Source organism: Dromaius novaehollandiae, chromosome Z (genome assembly GCF_036370855.1).
Source record: "Dromaius novaehollandiae isolate bDroNov1 chromosome Z, bDroNov1.hap1, whole genome shotgun sequence".
Classification (NCBI taxonomy): domain Eukaryota; kingdom Metazoa; phylum Chordata; class Aves; order Casuariiformes; family Dromaiidae; genus Dromaius; species Dromaius novaehollandiae.
In genome coordinates, this window is record NC_088132.1 from 16,591,550 (window position 1) to 16,613,634 (window position 22,085).

The 22,085-nt window shown below is 39.6% G+C and overlaps 1 protein-coding gene across 1 annotated transcript in view; it reads left to right on the forward strand.

The window, feature by feature from the left end:
• Positions 1-22,085, forward strand: part of SLC1A1 (solute carrier family 1 member 1) — a 52,960-nt gene that overhangs the window by 9,613 nt on the left and 21,262 nt on the right. The window contains exons 2-3 of the mRNA XM_026119488.2: positions 4,671-4,811; positions 21,598-21,690. Coding sequence (XP_025975273.1) covers positions 4,671-4,811; positions 21,598-21,690 — 234 coding nt within the window. The remainder of the gene's footprint in view (positions 1-4,670; positions 4,812-21,597; positions 21,691-22,085) is intronic.

Below are 22,085 nucleotides of genomic sequence, written 5' to 3' on the forward strand. Positions count from 1 at the left end.
TCCCATTAATCGTCTGCTATAAAAATAATCCAAATAATACCCACCAGTATGACAGAAGTAATTGCATTTATTTGGTCTGTCATGTGCACTACATGGCATACAACAATATGAAAAAATTAATTACTTTGTTGATACCATAGTCCGTGTTACTACAGTACAATAAAGAATATCAGCCTTGAACCATGAGACTTGTCTACATTTTTTCTTCTTTCAGTGCCATATCAAAGAAAAATTCCTGGAATATCTCCATTTTCTATCAATATCAGCCAGAATCACTAATTCTGCTCTGTAAAAAGAGAGTTTTTACATTCTGGAATTACATTAAACCAAGAAAAATGAGTTCCTTTTTTTTTTGTTTTGTTTTTTTTTTGTTTCCCCTCCTAGGGATATGGTGTAATTTAGAACACATCATTTTACAAAACTGATGAATTGCCTCCAGAAATATACACTGGATTTCTTTTCTCATCTTTATAGTTCGCTGTAAGAGTCCTTCCCATAATGAAGTCAGTGGGTAGACTGGTTTTGCCACCTTCTTATAGACAGCACATGTCTCCCAGACCCTGCAAAGCCTCAGGCTTCACAGGTGTGATGGACTGAGTGCTACATGCAGTGCAGCCCTTTGCAGTCCTTCCCTTTCCCCGAGGAAGACAACAGAAGAAATGGGTCATCCCGTGAAAGGGAATCATGTATTCTCTCTAGCTTTTTGTGCTGGAACACCTGGGATTGCCTGGAAGATGGGTGCTGACAGATTTCACTTGATATGCTCATTCTCAGCATTTTTCTCTGGCTCTGTTTTTCCTCTCATGTTCCTCTTCCCCCACCCCTTCCTTCTCTTAGTCTGCATTTATGGCCTTCTTTGAAGGACTTGTAGAAAGACTACGTGCTACCCAGGGTAGTAATGCCAGGTAGTCAAGATGTATGTTGTTGCATATGGGATCAGATGGGAGAAATGTCCTTCTATGGCCTGCTTCATGACCTGCAGCCCCATGCATCCGATGGCACCTTTGGCTTTCTGTGTCAGGAGCTGCTGGGAGAGCCAGTGTTGAAGAGAACACCATAATGTACACCACGTTCTCATACGGTTGCAAGGAGATATGCACCTTAGAAAATTAAAGACATGGCTGTGCTGGATTTTCACCTTCATCTTTCCCTCCTGCCCAGTACTACAAAATAAGTCTGGACCCTATGTGGTACATGCCACCAAGAAATAAGTAGAGGATTGCTCTTACAGTAAAAATATTAGCTGACTTAGCCATGTGACAGAAAGGGGAAACAAGGAGAAAAGCTGGGAAAGAAGGAAAACAATTTAGAATGGGGAAAAAGGAGGAGTGAGTGAAACTGAGAAATGAGGAAGAGGGCAAGAGGGAAAAGGGATGCTATGCTGTCTTTTAAAAAGCAAAAATAAAGCATGCTATAAATGAAAGAAGAAATGAAGAGAAAGGAAAAACTCAAATAACAGAGGCCCTGCCTGCTGTAGAGAGCTTTGTGGCTGTTGGAAATAATTCCGTGTCAGAGTGAGCTCCACAGATGGTGGAGTATGGTTCATGTAGACAAATTAACATTTTATAACACTGTCTTCTACACTTGTTCAGAGCTAATTTAATCAAAGTAATGTTAAAAGCACTGGTGACCATGTGACATGTGTTCATGCTGGACCACACTTCTTTCTGTGTGTTAGAATTTCCAGGAACAAAATTCCAGTGATTTGGTTATTGAGACTAGGATGAAAAAGTTCTATATTTGTCCAGTTCCAGTATTAAAGTAAATACTTTCTGCATGCTAACCCTTTCCTGTTACTGTTGCAAAATCAATTTTCTTCTTATATTTCAGTGCTAAATTCTAGCACCAGATGGTAGATTTAGAAGGTAGCCAGCCGTATTTTACTAAATTTTGTCATACTGAACAAGTTAATACAAATGTAATTGCCACATTCTGGTAAAGGAATAACACAAATAAGGAAGTGAGAGCAACAATGTCATTTCAAAAGATTGTTGGAATGAGGAAGTATGTTCTATGTTAGTGCCTCTAGATAGATAACATCCTCTCCAAAAACTAAGCAAATACATATATTTAAGTGAAAAAGTGTAAGGGAAACCTTGTAAAAATGTTGAGAGAGCTTGGAAAATGCTCATAGTGAAATCCAAGGAAACAGAAAAGAGAATTCTGAGGAATAAAAATGAGGGTGAATCATCCTACCTGCTTGTGATCCTGCTGAATGTAAAAGGAGCAAGAGAAGAAAACTTGCCAGCTGTGCAAACATGAGAGTCATCACCTGGAATGAAAGGCACATGGTTAGAAAATGTCCTAGTCACACCTGCTGAACATAACACCCCTGACTGACAGAAGGAAACAAAGTATGTGTTGCCCTTTTCAACTTCTTTGCAAAGTGCAGCGGATCACAAGTCATCCTCTTCCTTCTTTCCTGTCCAGAAAACACCTGGGCTCTCGCCTGAGCACACGCTACAGTAGGAGTCATCTTAGTTGTCCCTACACATCTTCCATGCATGCACCTGCGCTGTGCTGGTCATGCTGCACTTGTAGCCTTCCTCTGTGGGTGCCAACGCTCCCTTCTAGGCCATGGTTTTTCTGAGTACTTTTGGGTAAGATTTGCCTTTTTCTGTCGGGGATAATGCATTTTGGATGTCCATCTTTATTAAGACTCTTGAGGAATTGGGGTTCAAGGGCTACTTGCACCGTTATCTTCACAGGATCAGAGCAGGAGTGGGTAGGACTTTGATGTGAAAAGGAGCTTACTACAGGTATATGTCTGTGATCTTGTAATGTGGGGATACTCTCCAGTTTGTGTCAAGGCATGTAAAAGAGGAAAATCTCTTCCACCATGTGATAAAATGGAGCAGAGAGCTGCACTAGGAAAAGGCACATACTTCCTCACCATTGTAAACATCTTGCATGCTTCAGAAACACAGGAGCAGCTGCATGGCAAGCTGACAGCTGTATCTAGTATGTGAAGTTTAATACCCTGTATTCTATCGTAAAATGGCATTGCACCACTTGAAGTAAACATACAGTCTAGTCTTGCAGCAGTTTAAGCATATGCCTACCCTTAGGCATGTGAATAGTCTGAAGACATGGAGAGTACTTGTATGCTTAAGTTCAACTATCTATACTGGCATTTGCAAGATCAAAGCCTTATCAATTTGCCTTGATATATGTAGCCATTTTACAAGTAGAGGTTTATCTTCCCCAGGCTTATCTCAAAGTGCAGCCTAATTCCTTTCAACACGTTTGGTTTAGCCACTAGATTAAAAGTAGAGGTCTTTGTGTCTCTCCTTCCACTGATTAAGGGCATTTACATAATATTGCAAATATTTTCAAGGCTATTAAGATTCAAGGTGTTGCAAGGAGGTTAAACTGTCTGTTCACTGGCACAGACGACAAACTAATCAGATATCTTCTTTGTTGCTTAGAACAGGCTATTTGCCTGAAAGGTTACCTTGTTCATTTTCCATCTTCTTGTTAACAGTAAAGACTAGGTAGGAGTTTATAATTTGCCTCTCTATGCCTTCCTCTTGTTTCTTCAATTGCAGGGAGAGTGCGGAAAAGATGATTCATTGTCTTTTTGTGCTGTCAGACCTGAGAAAGAGATTCTGTTAAAGTAGCTAGTCATTTACATTTCTGTATCAACTAACATCCAGATGGCATACTGACTAGTATACACTACAGCAGAGGTGAATGTTTTGGGAGGATTTTTGCAGAAAATCTTTACTTTCTAGAAGTAAAGATCAGTGAGTTTCTTCTCTAGGAAGAATTGGGTGCGGGATCCCCATCTATTCCCTCCAGTATCAAGAGTACAAACCTGTCGTGTGTGGCTTTGTCTAATCTCTTTTTGAACCTGCTGGTGCTGTCTGCCCCCACAACCTCAATCAATTAGAATAAGGGGCTATCCTGTAAGCCTATTTAATTAAACTATACAGCAGCTTCTTGGGCAACATTTCTATTGTAGGTGTTTTCACTGAGCATCCCTTTGCAGAGCTCAGTCTCTTATTATACAGCTAGTCTGGTAGTTTGTATATATAGTGGAATAATACGAGTGTGAAATATGCAAAAATGTGTTTTCCTTGATGATATTTAATGATTGCAATCACAGTCCTTTTTCTAATTTTGTAGAGTGGCAATTACTGAATGTGTTGCTGCTGGTATTATATATGTATATGTACCTATACCTATATACCAATATCTATATAGAGACATATATTTTAGCCAATATGGATCATCAAAAATGCTTCTAGCATATCACTTTGTTTCTTTAATGTGTGGTAGTGTTCATATAATATGTTCATTTCTTAATGGCTGTTATGAATCAGCTAGAGCTGGTAAAAGTGGGTTAGTAAAAAGATTCTGCCAGACTGGACTGATAATCAGAGGATTAAAACAGAATTTTCCCCTAAAGATACACCTAAAGAAGTCCTCCCAGTTCAGGATTATATGTATTGTTCATTATTTTTATTATCATCAATACACAGGAGAGAAAGCAAAGGAAACATCTCATTACTAATTTGCTTTGGAAGTCATGCCACAGCTGTAAAAATGTGTCTGTTGCTCACTATTTTTGTTTTATTGATCTTCTACTTTTCTTCCCTCTTCCCCATGTCTCTCCTATAAATTACTGCTGAGTCTCTAAACGCATCACATTTTTATGTGCTTTTCAGGTATTGGAGTTGGTGTGCTGGTACGGGAGTATGGCAAGCTCTCTAACCTGGATAAGTTCTACTTTGCTTTTCCCGGGGAGGTGCTGATGAGAATGCTCAAACTCATCATTCTGCCGTTAATCATATCAAGCATGATCACAGGTATGCCTGGAAATGCGCTGTTTGCTGATGGGAATAACACCATTTTGCCTTTCCTTCCTAGCAGAAAAAACCTTCAAAAACTTTTAGGGAACTCTTTAATAAAAGTATAGATTGCATACATTTATCTTTTCTGTGGAAAACAATGCTTCCAAAAAGCTGCAAGATAAAAAAAATTCCATGTTTGTAGATTCTTGTATCTCTTTCTCCTTGTTTTCAGGAGTAGATTAAACAGTTGCAAATTGCAAGCCCAAGGCTGCAACTGCATGTTCTTAGGTGCAGCATTAAGTATTATGAGCAGTCTCATACTGCCGTTTCACAAGACAGGGAGAGACTGTCTCATAGCTTCCTGTCACAAAAGGAGGAGATTCCTCACCTGCCTTTCCTTGGTATCAGCAAACTCCCATGAAGTACTTTGTATGAACTCTGGCATTTGCTGAATCCATCTGTAAGCCCATTCAACTCACTGACCTGGCAGAAAACTATAAATTAGCAAAAAAAAAAAAAGGAAAAAAAAAAAGGAAAAGAAAAAGAAAAAAAGATAATCTCTTTCTGTTTGATCTGTTTGATTCAAAGGAGGTTTTTGGAAGTGCATGCGAGTGGGGAGACTGCATAGCCAAGGACAGGGTTATGGAAAGGAGAGCAAAACTTCCCCCTTTTGGCAGAAGCAAGCAAGCCATCAGCTGGACTCCCAGCCTTGGCATGCTAGCATTTGCAACCAGTTCTCACAGTAGGAGAGATCTGAGAAGATTTGCAGGAGTAAGCCCAACATGAAGTGAAGGAACTGGCTGTCAAATAGGCTTTTCTCAAAGTAAAGAAAACCAAACAAGTCTTTATTCTTTAAGCTTTTGTTCAGGGAGCAAGAGTTTGTTTGCCTTCTACAGTAAGTCAGGGCACATTTGTCAGTGTGCTCTCCCTTTTCATCTCTACAAAGCCTCTATTTTGGGACTACATTCATGTCCACATATTTGTTAATGGTTGGGTGGTCATGAAAAAATATCAGACATTTGACTACAGAGAAGGAGAACACACTGTGGTCAGAAAATGAAAGGGGAATTGTGAGTGTGCTGTGAAAGTGCTTTGAAGGAGGAAAGAACACAGAAGATAAACTTCCAAACTCCTTGAAGTTCATGGCAAAGATATCACTAATGTCAGTAGTGCACCCCAAGGTTGGCCTTTAACAGGAAGAGCCTTAGTGAAGCTACCCAGTTCTTGGGAGCACAGAAATAATGGAGGAGTGGCAGGAAGCCGGCGATGGGATTAAAATGGAGAGTGGCCAGATGGACAGCCAGCCAGAGAGGAAAAGCTGCAAGAGGTAGGGTGAGTACTGGCAGCAGAAGACAGTCAAGACCTCTGCCCAGAGGACCAACGAGGGACGAAATGGTCTGCTAATCATTAGTATGTAAAGGAGAGAAGAGCAGAGAGAGGAATAAAAGGGCTTGATGTTTTACTTAATGGAGAGGACAGGGGCATTTTTAAATAGAGGAGGAGACGAGACAAAGAGCAAAGGAAAACAGCTCTATTTTTATCATATTGAACTTGAGTCTGTGACAGGAGACCCAGGAAAAGCTGTCAAGAGAAAATTAATCTATTTCTCTTTTCAAACAAGCTTTGATTTGTAGTTTGGGCCTATGTCTTTAGAAATAAGTGATATAATCAAGATAGTTATGCAGGCTTCTTAAAAGGCAAATGAATTATTTATGAAATATTTCCCTGTCTGGCACTTCAAAAAGGAAAAAAACAATAGCAATGTTAAAAACCTATTGTGCTGCTATTTAATAATTCACTTTCAAAGTTCGAGTAAACTGCATGTGTGTGTGGAGACACAAAAACATTTTCCTCAAAAAAATTGTATCAGGGACTTCAGAAAAAGAAAATAGCTGGAGAAGTGATGCTTTCCTCTCTTATTCAATTACCTTATCCTAATTGCCTAAACATGGGACACGTGAGGACAGCACCACCACCTGCATGCTGGATGTCCTTGGTGGGGCCAGATGTGTTCTCGGTACATCCACCTCTTCAGGACCCCCACATTATGCAGACAGGAGAGTGCCAGTTTTTGGACGCCTGGAGGGTTTATATCTGACAGTCTGGGCTGTCAGACCTATGTACATGTTGACATGCTCAGTGGCAGTCATCTAGAGTCCTAACATGTAATCATGTTACTGCAGCAAAATTAGTGACAACGCATCAGCTGAGCCTGAATGACCATCTTCTGTGCCTGCATTTTTGAGTTACACACTGTGGGATGCCATGTAGTTCCCTGTGAAAGAAGGTTAAACATTAAGTCATGTTGGTATGCTTTTGCTGCAGGCTAAGAGTGCACACAGAGACAATTGCAGTGACTTATTTGGTGCATATTTTTAACTAGATCATGGGTCTGGATCCAAAGACATCTAGAAAGTTTTGATGCCTACAAAACTAGGTGGGTATTTCCTGATTTGAAGTCATGTCAAAATTCTAGATTAGGTGACTGGTAACATTTTTGCACAGGAATCACCAAGATGTTTCTGAAAATATAATCAATAGTTTTCTTTTTTAAAATCGGAATGTCTTACTCAGGTAAAGTCACATCCTAGAAAGCATCAACATACACATATGCTTTTGAGACAAAGAGCTATGTACAAATGTATGTCCCATGACCAGATCGCTGTCCATGTAGATATAATGGCATAAATCAAGCCCACAGAAAAGCCTACAATAGTAGGAATCCCTCCTTCATGAAATTCCAGGAGTTTTTGCAAAATATAAACTAGTGGTAGTTTTGACTTGTTGTAGGATTCCTAGTAGAAAAACTCTCACTGCCTTTTTCAGTTGGAGCAAGAACACTCTCAGTCTATTTTCAAGTTAAAGAAGCAAAATTCTCCCTCTTGTGGTTAGGTGGAGGACTTTGCAGACTGTGCTTTTCCTTTGCAAACTCAGTTTCTCAGACTGTAAAAGAGGGTGGGCATTATTTGTTTACTTATTTTACATACCGTAAAGGTAAAAATTTGTGGAATTTTTCAACCCAATTTCTGGAAGCTGAATTGCAGCCTAATACAAAACTAATGTAAGCATTTATTTTTGTAGAAAAAATTGAGAAGAATGATTATTAGATTATTCAACAGAGTACTTTGGGGACAGAAGAAACTGAGTAGCGCTATGGTCTTTTAAATTATTCTTGGTCTACCTCAGAGACCAGCTTGCAATTGTAATTGTAATCTTCTTCTCATAATTATTTTAATGGATGTCAGATGTAAATTTAATTGACTTTGACCCATGAGCCCACTACTGATAATTTGGCCCAAAATATCTAGCTCTTTTGAAATTTCCATCTCTCAAACTAGCTAATAATCAAGTAATGCCTCATTCATGTGAAGAAATTATTTGTATTTTCTGTTTCCTGCTATAGTGGCATGGGAAAATTGAAAATGAAAATTGGAAACCTACAGTGTTATTCAAGAATTATTCAAGATGATTGTATGACCTATAGGACTATCCTGCACTGAATGTAATACTACACATCCTAAATCTCCTTCTTTGAAGTACTTCTCCAAAAGAAGAAATCATTTGGCAAATATAAAAAACAAATTATTTTCAGCTTCCCAGTAGGAGGGAAGAATTGGGGGAAAATGTCTTGTGTAGTTACTGGGAACTAGAGGGCTTAAATCTGATCATTCTGTAATATTTAAAAGCCTGTAAAACATCTTCAAAAAATCTAGGAAGCTCTCAGATTGAATTGCAATCAGAGAATGATAATTTTCTAGAATTGTGCAGGATATCTCATCACACGTCTGCTTACAGAACAGACTAGGCCCCTTCAATCACTTTTAGTCTTCATTCTCCATAGACTGAGATTCGCTGCATGGCTGTTCCCCTGTGTAACAGCAGTAAAAATATTTACAAATCTGTTTTTTTGCCTGGATCGCAGCTGGACTTAGGCTGGAGATAAATGTCCAGTTTCCTGGACTGTTCTGTGCCTGTGCTTGGGCTTCCCTCCCTTTCCTGCCCAGCCTGGAGCTATCTAGTCAATATAAGACTCCTGTTTTCTTGCACCTAAGTCCCATGCTGGTAGGCAGAGTTAGGAGATCAGGATCTTATTCAGCTGCCTCAGCCCTGCAGGTAGTCCTGAGAAACCACGGCCCTGCTTCCCACCTCTTTTCCACCAGTCTTTTTCATCCAGGGGTATTTCAGCCTGCCTTTCCCACTGATCTCCAAAGTATAAGCAGTGCACTGTGATGTGGAGGTCTTTCCGCAGGGCTGGCTTGTTTTCTGCCAACAGTGTCTCCTATGAGATGGAATCATATCCGATAAATGAAGTGTCTTCGGTGATATTTTCAGGGTCATCCATAAATGCCAGAAATCTCAGCTCTGTAGTGATTGTGTGTGTTCTGTTTTGGACTTCAGGCTTTGGTTTAAAAGATGCAACATATAAAACAGCAGGTGCATGTTTCAGATCTCCGTATTGATGAAATGCTTTTATCAGCTATCCAACATCTCTGTTTTAATTCCTGGCAATAACTTCTCCCTCATTTCTTATATTTTTTCCCCAGTGAAACTTTATCTTTCTTCTTTTACTCTCCTTGCCCTTCCAGTCTCCACAGTCAGCTCCAAAGAGGCTTGGACGGTGAATGGAAGTTTCCTGGCTCCCAGGCTTGTACAAGGTCACCTGTGGGGAAAGCTAAAATTCCTGGAGGCCTAAGGCAATTGATGTCATATTTATAGGTCACACAGAGCTGGCCTCAGAAATGGTGAAGAAAACAGTATCTCTTGCCTTTCTGAGGACAGCTGTGAGTGACCTGTAAATACAGTATCTGCCTTGCAATAGGTCTGCCTAGGCACACTCCAACCACAAGCTTTCCATGATTACAGAAATAAACTCTTCTCCAGGAGCTGCTTTGATTGTTGCTGCAGTACAGTAAGAAGCATCCTGTCTTCCACCTTTTCCAGTACCAAATGTCATGTTGTTGTCTCCGTGCTCCTAACTCGTAGTAGAAAGATGATTGTTCTACCTCAGATCTGGCTCAGTCTAGCTGGCAATGACCCATTACAACTGTCTGAATAAGGAAGGTGGCCTACTGAAGTACCCAGACATGTTCCCAAATGCAGAGACCGTAGCTTGTCCTGTGGGATTTGTTGAATTGTGGCTGATGGAAGGGGATCTTGAACAGGTTGTTTGTTCTTGTCCATTGCTCAAAACTGGAGAGTCAGTTTCTTACCTTGGATCCATATTTGTGAAATTGCCAGTTTGCTTTATCACAATGCCATTGAGTTTGGTAAAGGAAAACAGGAGAGAGAACTGGAATAAATGAGAAAAATCAAAGTAGAATATCAGTTAGACTGTTCTTAGTTCTCATGTTTTACTTTGAAAGTCAAAAGAGTTCAGATTTAAACAACTTTTTTGTCCACTATATTAGTAACTGACATTAAAACACATAGTTAAGCATGCTGGGGCCATAGACCTGCTTGTTCTGTTAATGATCAAAAGACAGTATCACTGTGTCTGCGGTTAAACCCTGACGGTAAAATATGCATTGACCAGCTGGGAGAACAACTGTATTTTGTTTCCCATAATGCAAGACTTCTAAATTATTTTTGCTTTGGTATCACCATCCCTGGGGTGCCAGCTGCCTCAGCAGTTCCCCTTCCTGCAAGTTGAAGAAGCGCAGCTCTTGAGAGATGCTCAATTTTTGAAGTATCATTTGCAGTCCCTGTTCAGCAGCAGCAGAATACAAGTTTCCAGCCTTGGAGAAGCAGTGATCTAGCCTGAGTGTCCCTAGAGTAACTCTTGAGATGTCTGTGTGGAGTCTAATGGCCTTTCTGGGTCTGCAGAAACAAGAACTTCTGAGAAAGCCATTGTACTGTATGACTAAACTAATTATCTGGGCTCAGGGAATTCACCTTGTTCCTTGGTATCACGTACATTGTGCAAAGGGCAAAGATATTACACTGCCGTTGTGAGTTTTGCTTACAGCAGTACTGAAGGATACTGGAGATCCTGTCCTCCCATCCATGTGTAGTTGCTGAGGCAGGGAGGACTGCAGAGTCATGGGCTATTGACAGGCAAGGTTTTGTGCCCATCCCCTTCAAATTACTCCTGTCATAATCATCTACTCCTTTCCCATCAAAGCAATTGACCTCATGCAACTGAGACAGCCTCTACATTATTTAACATTTTAAATTACAGTAATAAAACTTTGAAGTACACTTCTGGTTTCTGGTGCATGATCACCACCAGCTCTCAAGGATAGTGAGCCCCAGCGGAGTGGATGGATCTGTGGCATCAGCAGCCACTGCCTCTGTCCCAGCTGTATCCCCAAAGGCTGCTGGTGGCACCGCTGTGAATGAGTCTGAAGCAACTCAGTGTCTTCTGCTCTTCTGAGCTGGAGCTGAGGATGTAAAACTATAGTTTTGCTACATAAAACAAGCTGCAGTCACTTTTTTACTCTTTCCCTATATGTGATGACATGAACTTCATGACCAATGAAAAATTCACATGCTTTCAGTACTCAAACTTTGCTCTATTCACTCCATATTTCACCTGCAATCTGAATCTGATCTATGCCATGAATTCTGCTAGCCTGTCTAGCTTGGCAAAGGGATGTGTCATCCTCCCTTCTTCCAGGCTTTGATTATGTTCCACCCAAAGAAAATTTTATCTCCAGAGCTTGAATAGGCATTAACTTGAGGGTATGGGAAGAGCCTTCTAGAGGAAAATTAAAATTTTCCTACAAGTGATACTGGTTGCAAATAGAGATAAATGGAAAGAAGTATCAGTACCTTCCTTCCATGCGTGTAGTCCAATAAGCTCTCTAGGCAAAGATCATACCTAATACTGCAATAGTAATTGTGCCAGCTGCCCAGAGTGCAGCACAGCAGTCTGTTAGCAAACTGACATTTGGGGTCAGAAATTTTTGTGGATGTCTTACCCGAACTGTTCCTTTTTCTGGCCATTTCATCCCTTTAAGTGCCGTAGATTATTCATCTCCCATTCATTTCTCCATTTCTGTCTCATATTTAGAAAGAGATCATGATATGTCTACTTTTGCAACCCCTAAATCATCCAGGGCATCACCTTTCAGTATTAGGGTATTCTTTATAACTATTATTGCATTCTATGCTTTAGTCTGTTTCTCTGTTTTATCAGTGCCTTTTCAAAGTTAGAAGACCAAAATTTATCCTGCTAATCCAGTGGTACTTTCTTTAGATTATGTAAGTAGGGATTAAGACTTTTCTGATCTTACATGTTTCTGTGGTATGTACGTTGCACTAACAGATGCTTATTCATTACTGTGCCTTCCTATAGGAATTATATTTCCTCACCCCTTAGGTTCTTTCTTATAGCAAGGAACATTTCACCAACACACAAACACTTAATGTGCTAGCCTTTCTTCAGCTCATTTGTAAGACCTTCATCGGCTGCATTTACATGACACCACTAATAAAAGAACAATCATTTTCTCCAAAGTAAAGGAGAAAATTAATTAACTTTCTATCAGGCTGATTGAAAAGCTAATTGCTACAAGCTGTCATAGAAATCCTTTTCCTTTGAAGTAAGTACCAGAGAAATTTAAATAGACAAGAAAGCTTCAGTTGTAGAAGGACTGATAGAATAGGAATGGAAGGATTCTGTAACAAACGTTAAAAATAGAGCATGTGGACCACCAAAAATATCCTTTGAGAAATTGCATACCACAACATTTTTTGGGCTTCCATTTGCCATAGCTGCTTCATTATCTGATCTCCTCAGCCAACATCTGGATCAGAACTGCCCTGCTAATGGGACTCAGCTATATATGTCATTCAGTTAACTAATGGAAGGCTTGGTACAAAAGAGAATTCAGAGCCCCATGACACCGTAAACAGGAGAAAGAAATTAAATCATATCAGATGCATATCAAGTGAAAGATTGTTGAGAATGATGGACAAGGAATATCAGATACCAGCATCTGAGTCCTGTGTGTTGGTTGAATGCTGAAGCAGTGGATAGAATTGAAGACTGAAGTCCCTTATATGGGCAGTATTTGAGTAGATAGCTGTGAGCTATCTACTACTAGTCTGCACAGCCTCCATCAGCTGCAGAACATGTGGTACTGCATTTACTAGAGAATCCCACAGGACAGACACAAAGAACAAAAGACATACTGTGCAGTCCTGAGAAGACATCAGTAATTCCTATTTAACCTCATTTATAAACTTACAATTCAGGGAGAATGGGGAGAAGGTGATCTTTAGATTAAAGTGAGAGTAAACTTGTATTACAAAATCATTCCAGCTCAAAGGGCTGAATGGGAGCAAAAAGGCTCCTAGTCAGAGATGGGAAGATGGAAAAGTGCCAGGCAAGTCAGTGACAGCTTCAGTGAAATATGGGCTCTAATTCGCTGAGGTTATGGTGATTTCCCCTGCAGCTATTATTGTCTTACGTTTATGTCAGCCTGCCATTGCCTACAAAAGCTTAGTATGTGAAATACTGGGCCAAGGACAAAAGGACTGAGGACAGCTGGCTTTGACACCCCTTTCTTGGGTTTTGGAAGCCTGAGAGGGGCCACCTTTGCTCAGGAAGGGGATAGGTGGTACGCAGTACTGCCCTGCAGAAGCTGACCAACAAAGTGAATCTAGCCACATCACCAAGGGAACTGATGGACTGAAAAAAATCAGGTTAGCTTGCATATTTAGCATGTAGTCTATTCACACCCCTTCTCAGTCTTAGGGTGAGTGACTCCAACATGTTTCCTTGTTTAGGAAGAGTTACTATGGCCTGCTTAGTCACAGAGGAGATTGCATCATAGTGCCAGGCAAACTGGACACAGAAGTCTCTTCAGACCTGACTTCATCTTCGTGAATTTTCCCCAATTCACCGAACAATAGAGAAGACCCTTCTTTCCCTGTTGTGAGAAGGAACCTTTCTCCCCTGTATTCCTCACACAACTATCAAATAACAACAGAATTTACACTGAAATAGGATGGAATCTAATACTGCATATGTCAAATGCTTTCCTTTGCTAGAATGTGCAGTATTTGTTGCTGCTAATTAGAGCTAGCAGTAGCTCATGGAAGAGGAATGCAAATTTGGAATCTCTTAGCCATGTAGAGGAATAAGAAAATGTGCAATAAGCTTGCTACAGAAGTCAGTGCTGGAGCTAGAGTTTGGTATTCAGTTCTTCAAGCAAAAATCATTTGTCACTTCTGAAAATATAGGCCAAATATGGTTTATATTAGCAGTGTTTCCCACTGTAAGCAGAAGAAAAGGAAGACAACTAGTTGAAAATGGTCATTGGTCCATTGGTAAATGAACACCTCTAAAAAGGATTGCTGTTATGACTTGACCACAAGCTCTGTGATGATCACAGAATTAAATGAGAATAGTCAGCAGGAGGTAAGGGACAATGTAAAAAAAAAAAGTCAGAGCAGGGACATGCTGCCACACAGTCAGGACCAGTTGAAATTTTGATGCTATTCATGTCTTAAGTTAGAAACATTCCCAGCTCCATCTTTTAAAGCCAAGCAACGTTACACGTTTCAGACAGTTATCTGGCTATCCAGTTATCAAGAAGTGCACTGTTTCTGCACTTTTTTCTTCTTTTCTTATTCTTTTCCCTGTATTTTTCTAAGAGTAATTTTTATATTTTTGCAACAGCACATAACTTAGCGCAGTCCTAGCAATAAAACAATACTGCTGTTTTTATATAGAACTCTGTGGTTCCTTTAGAAGGATTGCTTAGTGAAGTGCTCAACATGCATTTTAAGATTCTCCTGTGTTTTTCTCCTTTCATATGTCTGTTGCAATGTTCTTTAAACAATTTTTAAATGGGCTTGATGATGCTGGATGCTTTAGTATCATTTCTGTGACCTAGTGCATGCGCCAAAATGCCAAAGTGCAGCCAAAATAGCCAAATCGGGGTGAGGGAGAGGGGAGGTGTTAAAAACTTCAAAACGTGAGAAGCTGGAAATTGGATTAATTGAAAATTAATTGAAAATTTAATGGTCCTCTAGCTGCTGCAGAAATTTCTCAGTTAAAGCAATAAGGCTGAACCAATTTGGCGCAGTTTTTGAACTGCGTTTTATTCCTTGGTCAGCTCCTTAATCATAGATGAATAGGTGTATCTACTCTTTAGGAACCTTTGTTGCTATATGATATTTGTTAGAATACTGGAATAGATATCAGAACTCCTAAGAGATTTGTGCACAGTGGATGTACGCCAGAGAATGTAAATATCAAGGAGGAAGCCATGATGTGGTTGGCAGTCGCTCAGACATGGAAGGCCCCTTAGCCAGATGCTTTCCTCTGGCATTGCCTGTGCTGGGAGCTGGCCCGGTAACAGTGATCTTTGTGCAGAGAGAATTCATGTCTTTATCATCAAATGTAGCACTGTTGGCAAAAGGAGTTAAACAGCTCAGTCTTTTGTTGATTATATTTAATGATCAATTTGCTGTGCAGATTAAGTGAGGTGGTGGAAGGAGTGGATCCTGTCAGCTTCCGCTGATGTTGATTTCTTCTGGCCTTCCTAGAAACTTTGAGAACAACTGAGAAATACTGCAGAGATGCACTAGTGATGACTTCCAGCATTTGTGGAGCAGCCATTAAATATGCTGAAGTGTGATTCTTGCTGCTGGACAAGGACAATCACAGCACCAGATTATAAATGTAGACTCTTAAAATCCATGGGAAAAAAAAAAAAACTTGGAAGCTTAAACCCTTGTGCTTGGTTAGGACAACTACTATGACAACTCCCAGCATGTAGGCATTATACCCTGGGGAGCTGATAGATAAGATGATAATCACTGGAAGTGAGAAGAGCCCTGTAGTTATTTCTAGTCCTTAATTCTAATATTTTCACTCCAGGATCTCTCAGGATCACAGGATTAACAAAGCCCAATGAACAATTCCAGAATGGCAGTATTATGCCTAATGCCAAAGCCATGTGGACATTTGTTCATTTCACATAGCCATCCAAAGTAAACACAACACAGTGTAACATCATTTTGTACAGAGAGCAGTTTTGTTTGGTTGACTTGTAAGCATGCTAGGCACTGTTTTGCTTGTTTTTGTTTAAAATAGTTGCCCCTACTCTACAGATCCCAGAGAAAAAAAAAATCTGTAATTCATGGATCCCACAGTTACAGTTTTTGACCCTTTTTGGTAGCTCTGGTACAGAGCAAATGCTCTGCCCCAGCCTGCGTAGATCTCTCAAACCTTCGTAATTTTTCTGTGGTAGCAACTGTAGTCAATAACTTGGCTGTCACATCTGCATATATCACCCCAACGCTCTACAAACATGTAGTTTAATGACAAATCTTACTGTGAATTTCCAAATGTTGATGCCAGCATAAAATTTCCATTCTATATGGGAAATGTAGGTCACTCCAACAAGCAGGAAGCAGGTAGGAGGAGGTATAGGAGGGTGGGATAACAACCTTTCAACATCTTTGAAGATTTCATTAATGCACCATATGTTGTTCCCTCTCCTGCACTCCATTTTTCTTCCAACTGAACAAATAAAATGAAAAGAGGAATATTAATGACTACTTGATGTGTTTGCCTGACTTTGTAGGTTGCTGCTCAGGAATTGTCATCAGCTCTTAAGTCTGTCATAATGACCAGGTTCAGAGGAGGATAAAAGTGCTTTATAATATCCAGATGCAACATAACTTCACCTCACAAGAGTTTCAGTTTGGCCCAATAGTCAGATATTGGTAAACTGAAACTACTGGCTTCTGTCTCTTTCATACTGTATTAACTACTGTGATTTTGGATGTTTTTATAACCTCTGTAGAGATATACAGGTTCAATACCTCTGGCTGTTCTTAGCTCTTGGCCTCAGCCATGCTCAAAGACAACACATGCCACATCTAATTACAGAAGCAGTGGAAGGTATGTGCTTTACCTAGTTTGTAATTGCCACATACAAGTTCTGTGGAACATTGCCCTGTTCTGGAGTCAGGAGGGAAAGAGAACAGGAATTCCCCATCTTCCCGTGGAAAGGATCTGAGTAAAAGAAGACATTATTAAGGTGATCAGTCTTGGTTGTTTTGCTCACACTTCATGTGAGAGGTTCTCCATGTCTCACCTCATCTTGGCCAACCCGCCCCAGAGTCTCTTTGTTCTGAAATACTTTCCTGGAGGTGTTTTATCTAGACTTCTCTACCTGTTTAAACAAATGAAACAAAAAAGTTACTGTAGTTTCAAGAAGTCTAGGAACACAGATACTCAGTCTCTGGGTTTGTCAAATTTCAGGGAGCATTTGGGAGTGACAGGTAAGACTGCTTTGTCCTTCAGCCATATGAATTTGTCTCAGTAATCTACCTGGTTCTGACACTTCCAGAGTTCTTGGTTGGTTTCTTTTACTTGAAACATTAAGCTTTATTTTTAAAACATTAAGCTTAATTTTTAAAAGCTTTAAGTAAAGCTGAGTAGCTTTTTTGAAAGGGAAGTGTAGAAGTCATTGAGAATCTTGTTATATTTACTAGCAAACATTAGCAAAGCTATAGACCGACCTAGGAGTAGCAAAAAGAGGTTGAGTCTGTTGATAGTTGGACAGAGGCACTCTGATATTTAGTGAGGGGCAAAGGTTTGTCGTCAGCTGCAGAAAAGAGAACAGAGCAAAATGAAAATCAAAAAAACAGTTTGCATTTAGAACATTCCAAACAGCCTTCTGAAATAGCATGGAGAAGAAAGACTTCTTTTTTTTTTATTGTTTATTTTTTTAATCACAGAAAGTCTAGAAAATCAATTTCCTGATTCTGAAAGAGTCTTTGAACACTGTCATCACTATTGAAACATACATTTCAGTGATATTTTAAGCCTTTGTTATAGCCTTTCCAGCAGCCTCTGAATTTTAGCTTCATTTACGAACATTCTCTGTTCTTCTATGATATCAAAAATAGTAAAAACAAATGACTGAGATTTTGTCAGAGACAAAATAGCCATGTAAATATTTGCCTTCCAGAAGCAGCAACCTTATGTTATACTAGCATGTCACTTTCCCTAAGTGTCTTAGGAACTGAAAGAATGATTTGCATGTAAGTCAATGTCTACTAATGAAAATTTCAGGAGAGCTTGTTTCATATTTATACCCAGTTTTGTTTAAATCAGAATATTCCTTTGCATAAAGGGTCCTTATACAATAGCATGTAGCAAAGCAGCTCTAAATATGTGCAATGAAACAAGATTGTGAAGGAAATTTAAGAGGGACTTTAGAGATTGCAGATGACTCACGTTGTTATCATCCAGTCTTACTACGACTCCTCCTCTGAGGCTTTTAACCAAGGAAACAGGGTTTCTAAAGTAAGAGTCAGGGAATCTATGTATCTTTTCTCTTACTTTAGCAACACAGTGTGTTCCAAATGTAAAAATCAGTAGCTGAATATAACACAGGAAGAAAACCATCATTTATAATCTTGTGTAATAATTCAGTTTTGCTGCTCTTGGTTTTTTTGAGCCTTTTACAGTATTCTGGTCTTTTTTGTTTGTTTTTAAAGAGGAAGGTCCTGGGAATCCTCTAGTAATAAGGCAAAAACGTCAGCTATAAAAATAAAGGAAAACTAAATTGGCAGAAACATTTAAAAGGTTGAAATAAAAAAAGACTGGATGCATGCAAAAAAAAGTTCTGGTAATGTGAGTAATGGCTGGCTGACTTCTCTTTTTCTTCCTAACATTTAAAATGGGAGGTCCACATATTTTACCCAAATCTACGTGCCTCTTCTGTTCTGTTGAGGTTCCTATACCATTCTCTTCCATGTTGTGTTTTGGTGCCTTTTATACTCATGATTAAGATGATTTGTTAAGTTAACATGATTTTGTCTGTTAACATCAGACATATATTGCTTATTCTCCCACACTTTCCTTAGGAAGAGGGGCATATGCAGTGCAGCATTTCACGTTAGTTGGGCCCTGAGGTCCTGGGACAAGAAAGAGAAGATGTGAGAGGTTTCATTTCACTGTTTGTTTCCTTGTTTTATTCTTTTACAAGTACATATGTTGCAAAGTAGAGAAAACAGGGCAGAAGGAGAAAAGCCGTACAAAGAACTTTGAGTTGGAAACTGTAACAAAAAAACGTGAAAGTCAAAGTGCAGAAAACTGGCAATTGATTCACAAATTTGGCTCCAGATGTTGAAGCCTTGACTCTGTTCTGGTAAAATAACAGGAATAAAGAGCTGGATAAATTTATAGATTTTAACACCAGTTGGTGGCCTTTATGGTCATCTCCCTGAAGCTAATGAACTGATATCACCTAGTGTTAGTTTTATGTTTTGTTTCACAAAGCTTCTGTGAATTCTTTCAGTTATTGCCACAGAAACTATAATACTATGGTGTTATTTCAAAGGAAATGGTATTTCTAGTTGGTCTGGGGAAGAAGCCCAGCAGCTCTCAGTATAACCTATTATCAGGTGCTTGCTAATGACAGTGGCTATATCTGGGAGGAAAACTATCTTTATGCATTGTTTTCTCATGAGTAACAAGCTAACATTAAAAAAAAAAGCAACTCAGCAGAATGAAGGACCCAGTGCATACCTGTGTAGCAGTTATGATGAATGTGACTTCATTCTTTAAATGGAAGTATAATTCTGAATCCAGTTTTGTTTCTGAGTACAGCTGCTTTCCAGAAAGAACATACCTGTGAGAGGTGTTCCTGTTGCTTACTCAGTCATGCCTGCCTGACTGGTTTACATTGCTTTTAAAGCTACTACAAAAGCATGAATAACATGGCAGCGATAGCACAAGCTAGATTCTAGCATGGCTTACTCTCTAACAGGATCGTTATCTAATTTTAAAATGCAGGGCCAAACATTGTCCTTAATTATCCCTCTGTAACTGCATGGAATATAGTAGTTTGCAAAGGGGCTTCATTTGGAGCCAGCAGAATTGCTATCACAGGAATTTGATGTATTGCTAATTGTGAAGTCTTTATAACTGACTACCGTGGGGAAATAACCTTGCATAATTACTAGGCTAGGTTGAGTCAGCAAGACTGTCAGGCAAAAAAATCTTAAAATGAGCTTTGTGAAGAACTCCATCCTGTGAGAAGATTATTGTCTTACCTCTGCTGGCTACCTAGCCACTATTGACAGCCCATGTAACAAGTTTTAGTATAAAATTCAGAGATTTCTAATCTTCATGGATTTTTCCTGTAGAGGAACAGAACTTGTACTGGTTTGCAGGTGCAAAAGGTACAACATTGACAGCCTTAGAAACCAACTCTTCTGTTATCCACAGAATAAGCATAAAGCCTGTTATTGGTTATTAGCTATTCTTAAGAGTTCTTACTGCCATAAATGCCACAGCTTAGCCTGCAGCAATGCAAGCATCTTCCGTCCACCTGGTTTTACCCAATTCCCAGGTGAGAAACAAGAATGATAGCCCAGCCTCTGTGTCCATTCTGTTTTTTTTCTCAGACAAGACTGGACAGTGCTGACAGCCTCCCGTAATGGCTGTGGTGCTGGGTTTTTTTTTCTGTGCACTGGTGTGTACTCCGTTGCCATATAAATAGATTTTTTGTTATTATTTACTTTGCATGTGGGATGGTCTTTATGTCATCGTTTCTCCTCATATATGTAGTTCATCTATACTCACCCTGATGATAGACTATCCCATGGAAGACCCCAAAGTAATCAGATAGATGATGAAATAAAGTAACCTTCATTCTTCCCTCTCACTGCTGTTTGCATTTTGAATAACAATTAACAGAACAAGTAAGGCATTATATGACTGCTCTAGGCACACGTCGTTGCTGCTAATACACATTCTGGAAAAGATGTCAACATGCGGTTATAGTTGCTAAGATCCCTTCTGAGCTCAAAGATCAATAAGCTACATTTATGTCAGAAGGATCTTTGATTTGTCTTACTTAGTTTGTGAAACATCACTGTCCTGACGAGTCGTGCTTCTGAGGTTAAATACCATCCTGGTATTTTTGCTGTCCTATGCAAGGAAATCTGTACAGCCTTGGAACATAGGACTCAATAAACATAAAAATGTAAACGGATCACAAATGTATAATAAATAGATATCTGTGAATAATTAACTAGTGTGGTTATAGACTGTTAAGTTTTATAATCACAATGCTCATTTTACCCTTGTTACCAAATTGTAAGCATGGAGATAAAATTGTAAATCTTTTAAACAGTTAAAAAATACTTCATGAGCAGCTTGATACAATACTGTTGTCAGAAGTTAAGTTGACTTCAGTGCAATCCCTGTATCAGCACTTCTCCACCGCCACTAACAAAAGCTGCCCTCAAGTGCTGGCAATGACAGATTCAGACAGAGAACTGGGAACAGCCCAGACTTGAGAAAAGGTAAAGCTTTAGTCAAAAAAAGAAAAAAAAGGAAATCTATTAACACAAGCAGCCTGCCATGAATGAAACAGTTCCTTACCAATCTTGTGTGTGCCTTCAAGCAGCCTGGGATAACAGCCCTGAGCAGCATAGATGCTCCCTTCCCCAGTCCGTACTTTTAAAGCCAAAATGTTATACGTTTGAAGAAAGGAAAAGGGTTAAGTGAGTATGGTAACAGCTGGGAACGTGCTTTCATTAGACCCAGGAAATCTAATTCATGGTCAACCTCAGGGTGTCAGAAATAATTAACTAACTTTTTCCTAGTTAAAATCCAGAGAAACCAGTGCAAAAAAAGTGTCAGCAACAAATGTGTTGTACTGCTACAGAACTTTTCCAGAGGTGCAATGGGCAATTAGGTATTCAGAAATATCTAGAGTAAGGAAATATTTCCTGTATAGATATAAGCCACTGCAAAAATAACAAGTTTCTTCTGTAAGACTGTTTCCTAGTGTTTTGTTTGTGGTTCTTTTTGCAGGTGTTGCTGCTTTGGATTCCAGCGTTTCTGGGAAGATTGGTTTGCGGGCAATTATATATTATTTCTGCACTACTGTCATTGCCGTAATTCTAGGTACTCTGTGATAGTGGTACTGTGATACTGTAATGGTTAACCTCCTCAGCACTGCCTAATTACAAGTGTACAGTACTGTGACAATGATTTCCCAAAACAGCATGGGGAGGGGAGGCAAGAATCATATAAAACATCATGGCATACTTGTAGCAGAGAGAAGGTGGTCTTGCTATTCACAGCTGGGCTGTGTTCATTTCCACTATAAAGCCACAGGAATTGTGACTTTTATCCCCTCTGGTTTTTATCCCCTCTGTCACTGCCAGGCTCCACTCTCACCTCTCTGAAGCCCACCCCTCCCCATGCAGGAAGTTCATTCCCTACAACTAACTTTGAAATCTTCCAGATTTGCTTGAACAGATGTCTTCAGGCTGTTTTCATAAACAGGAAGGAAAATT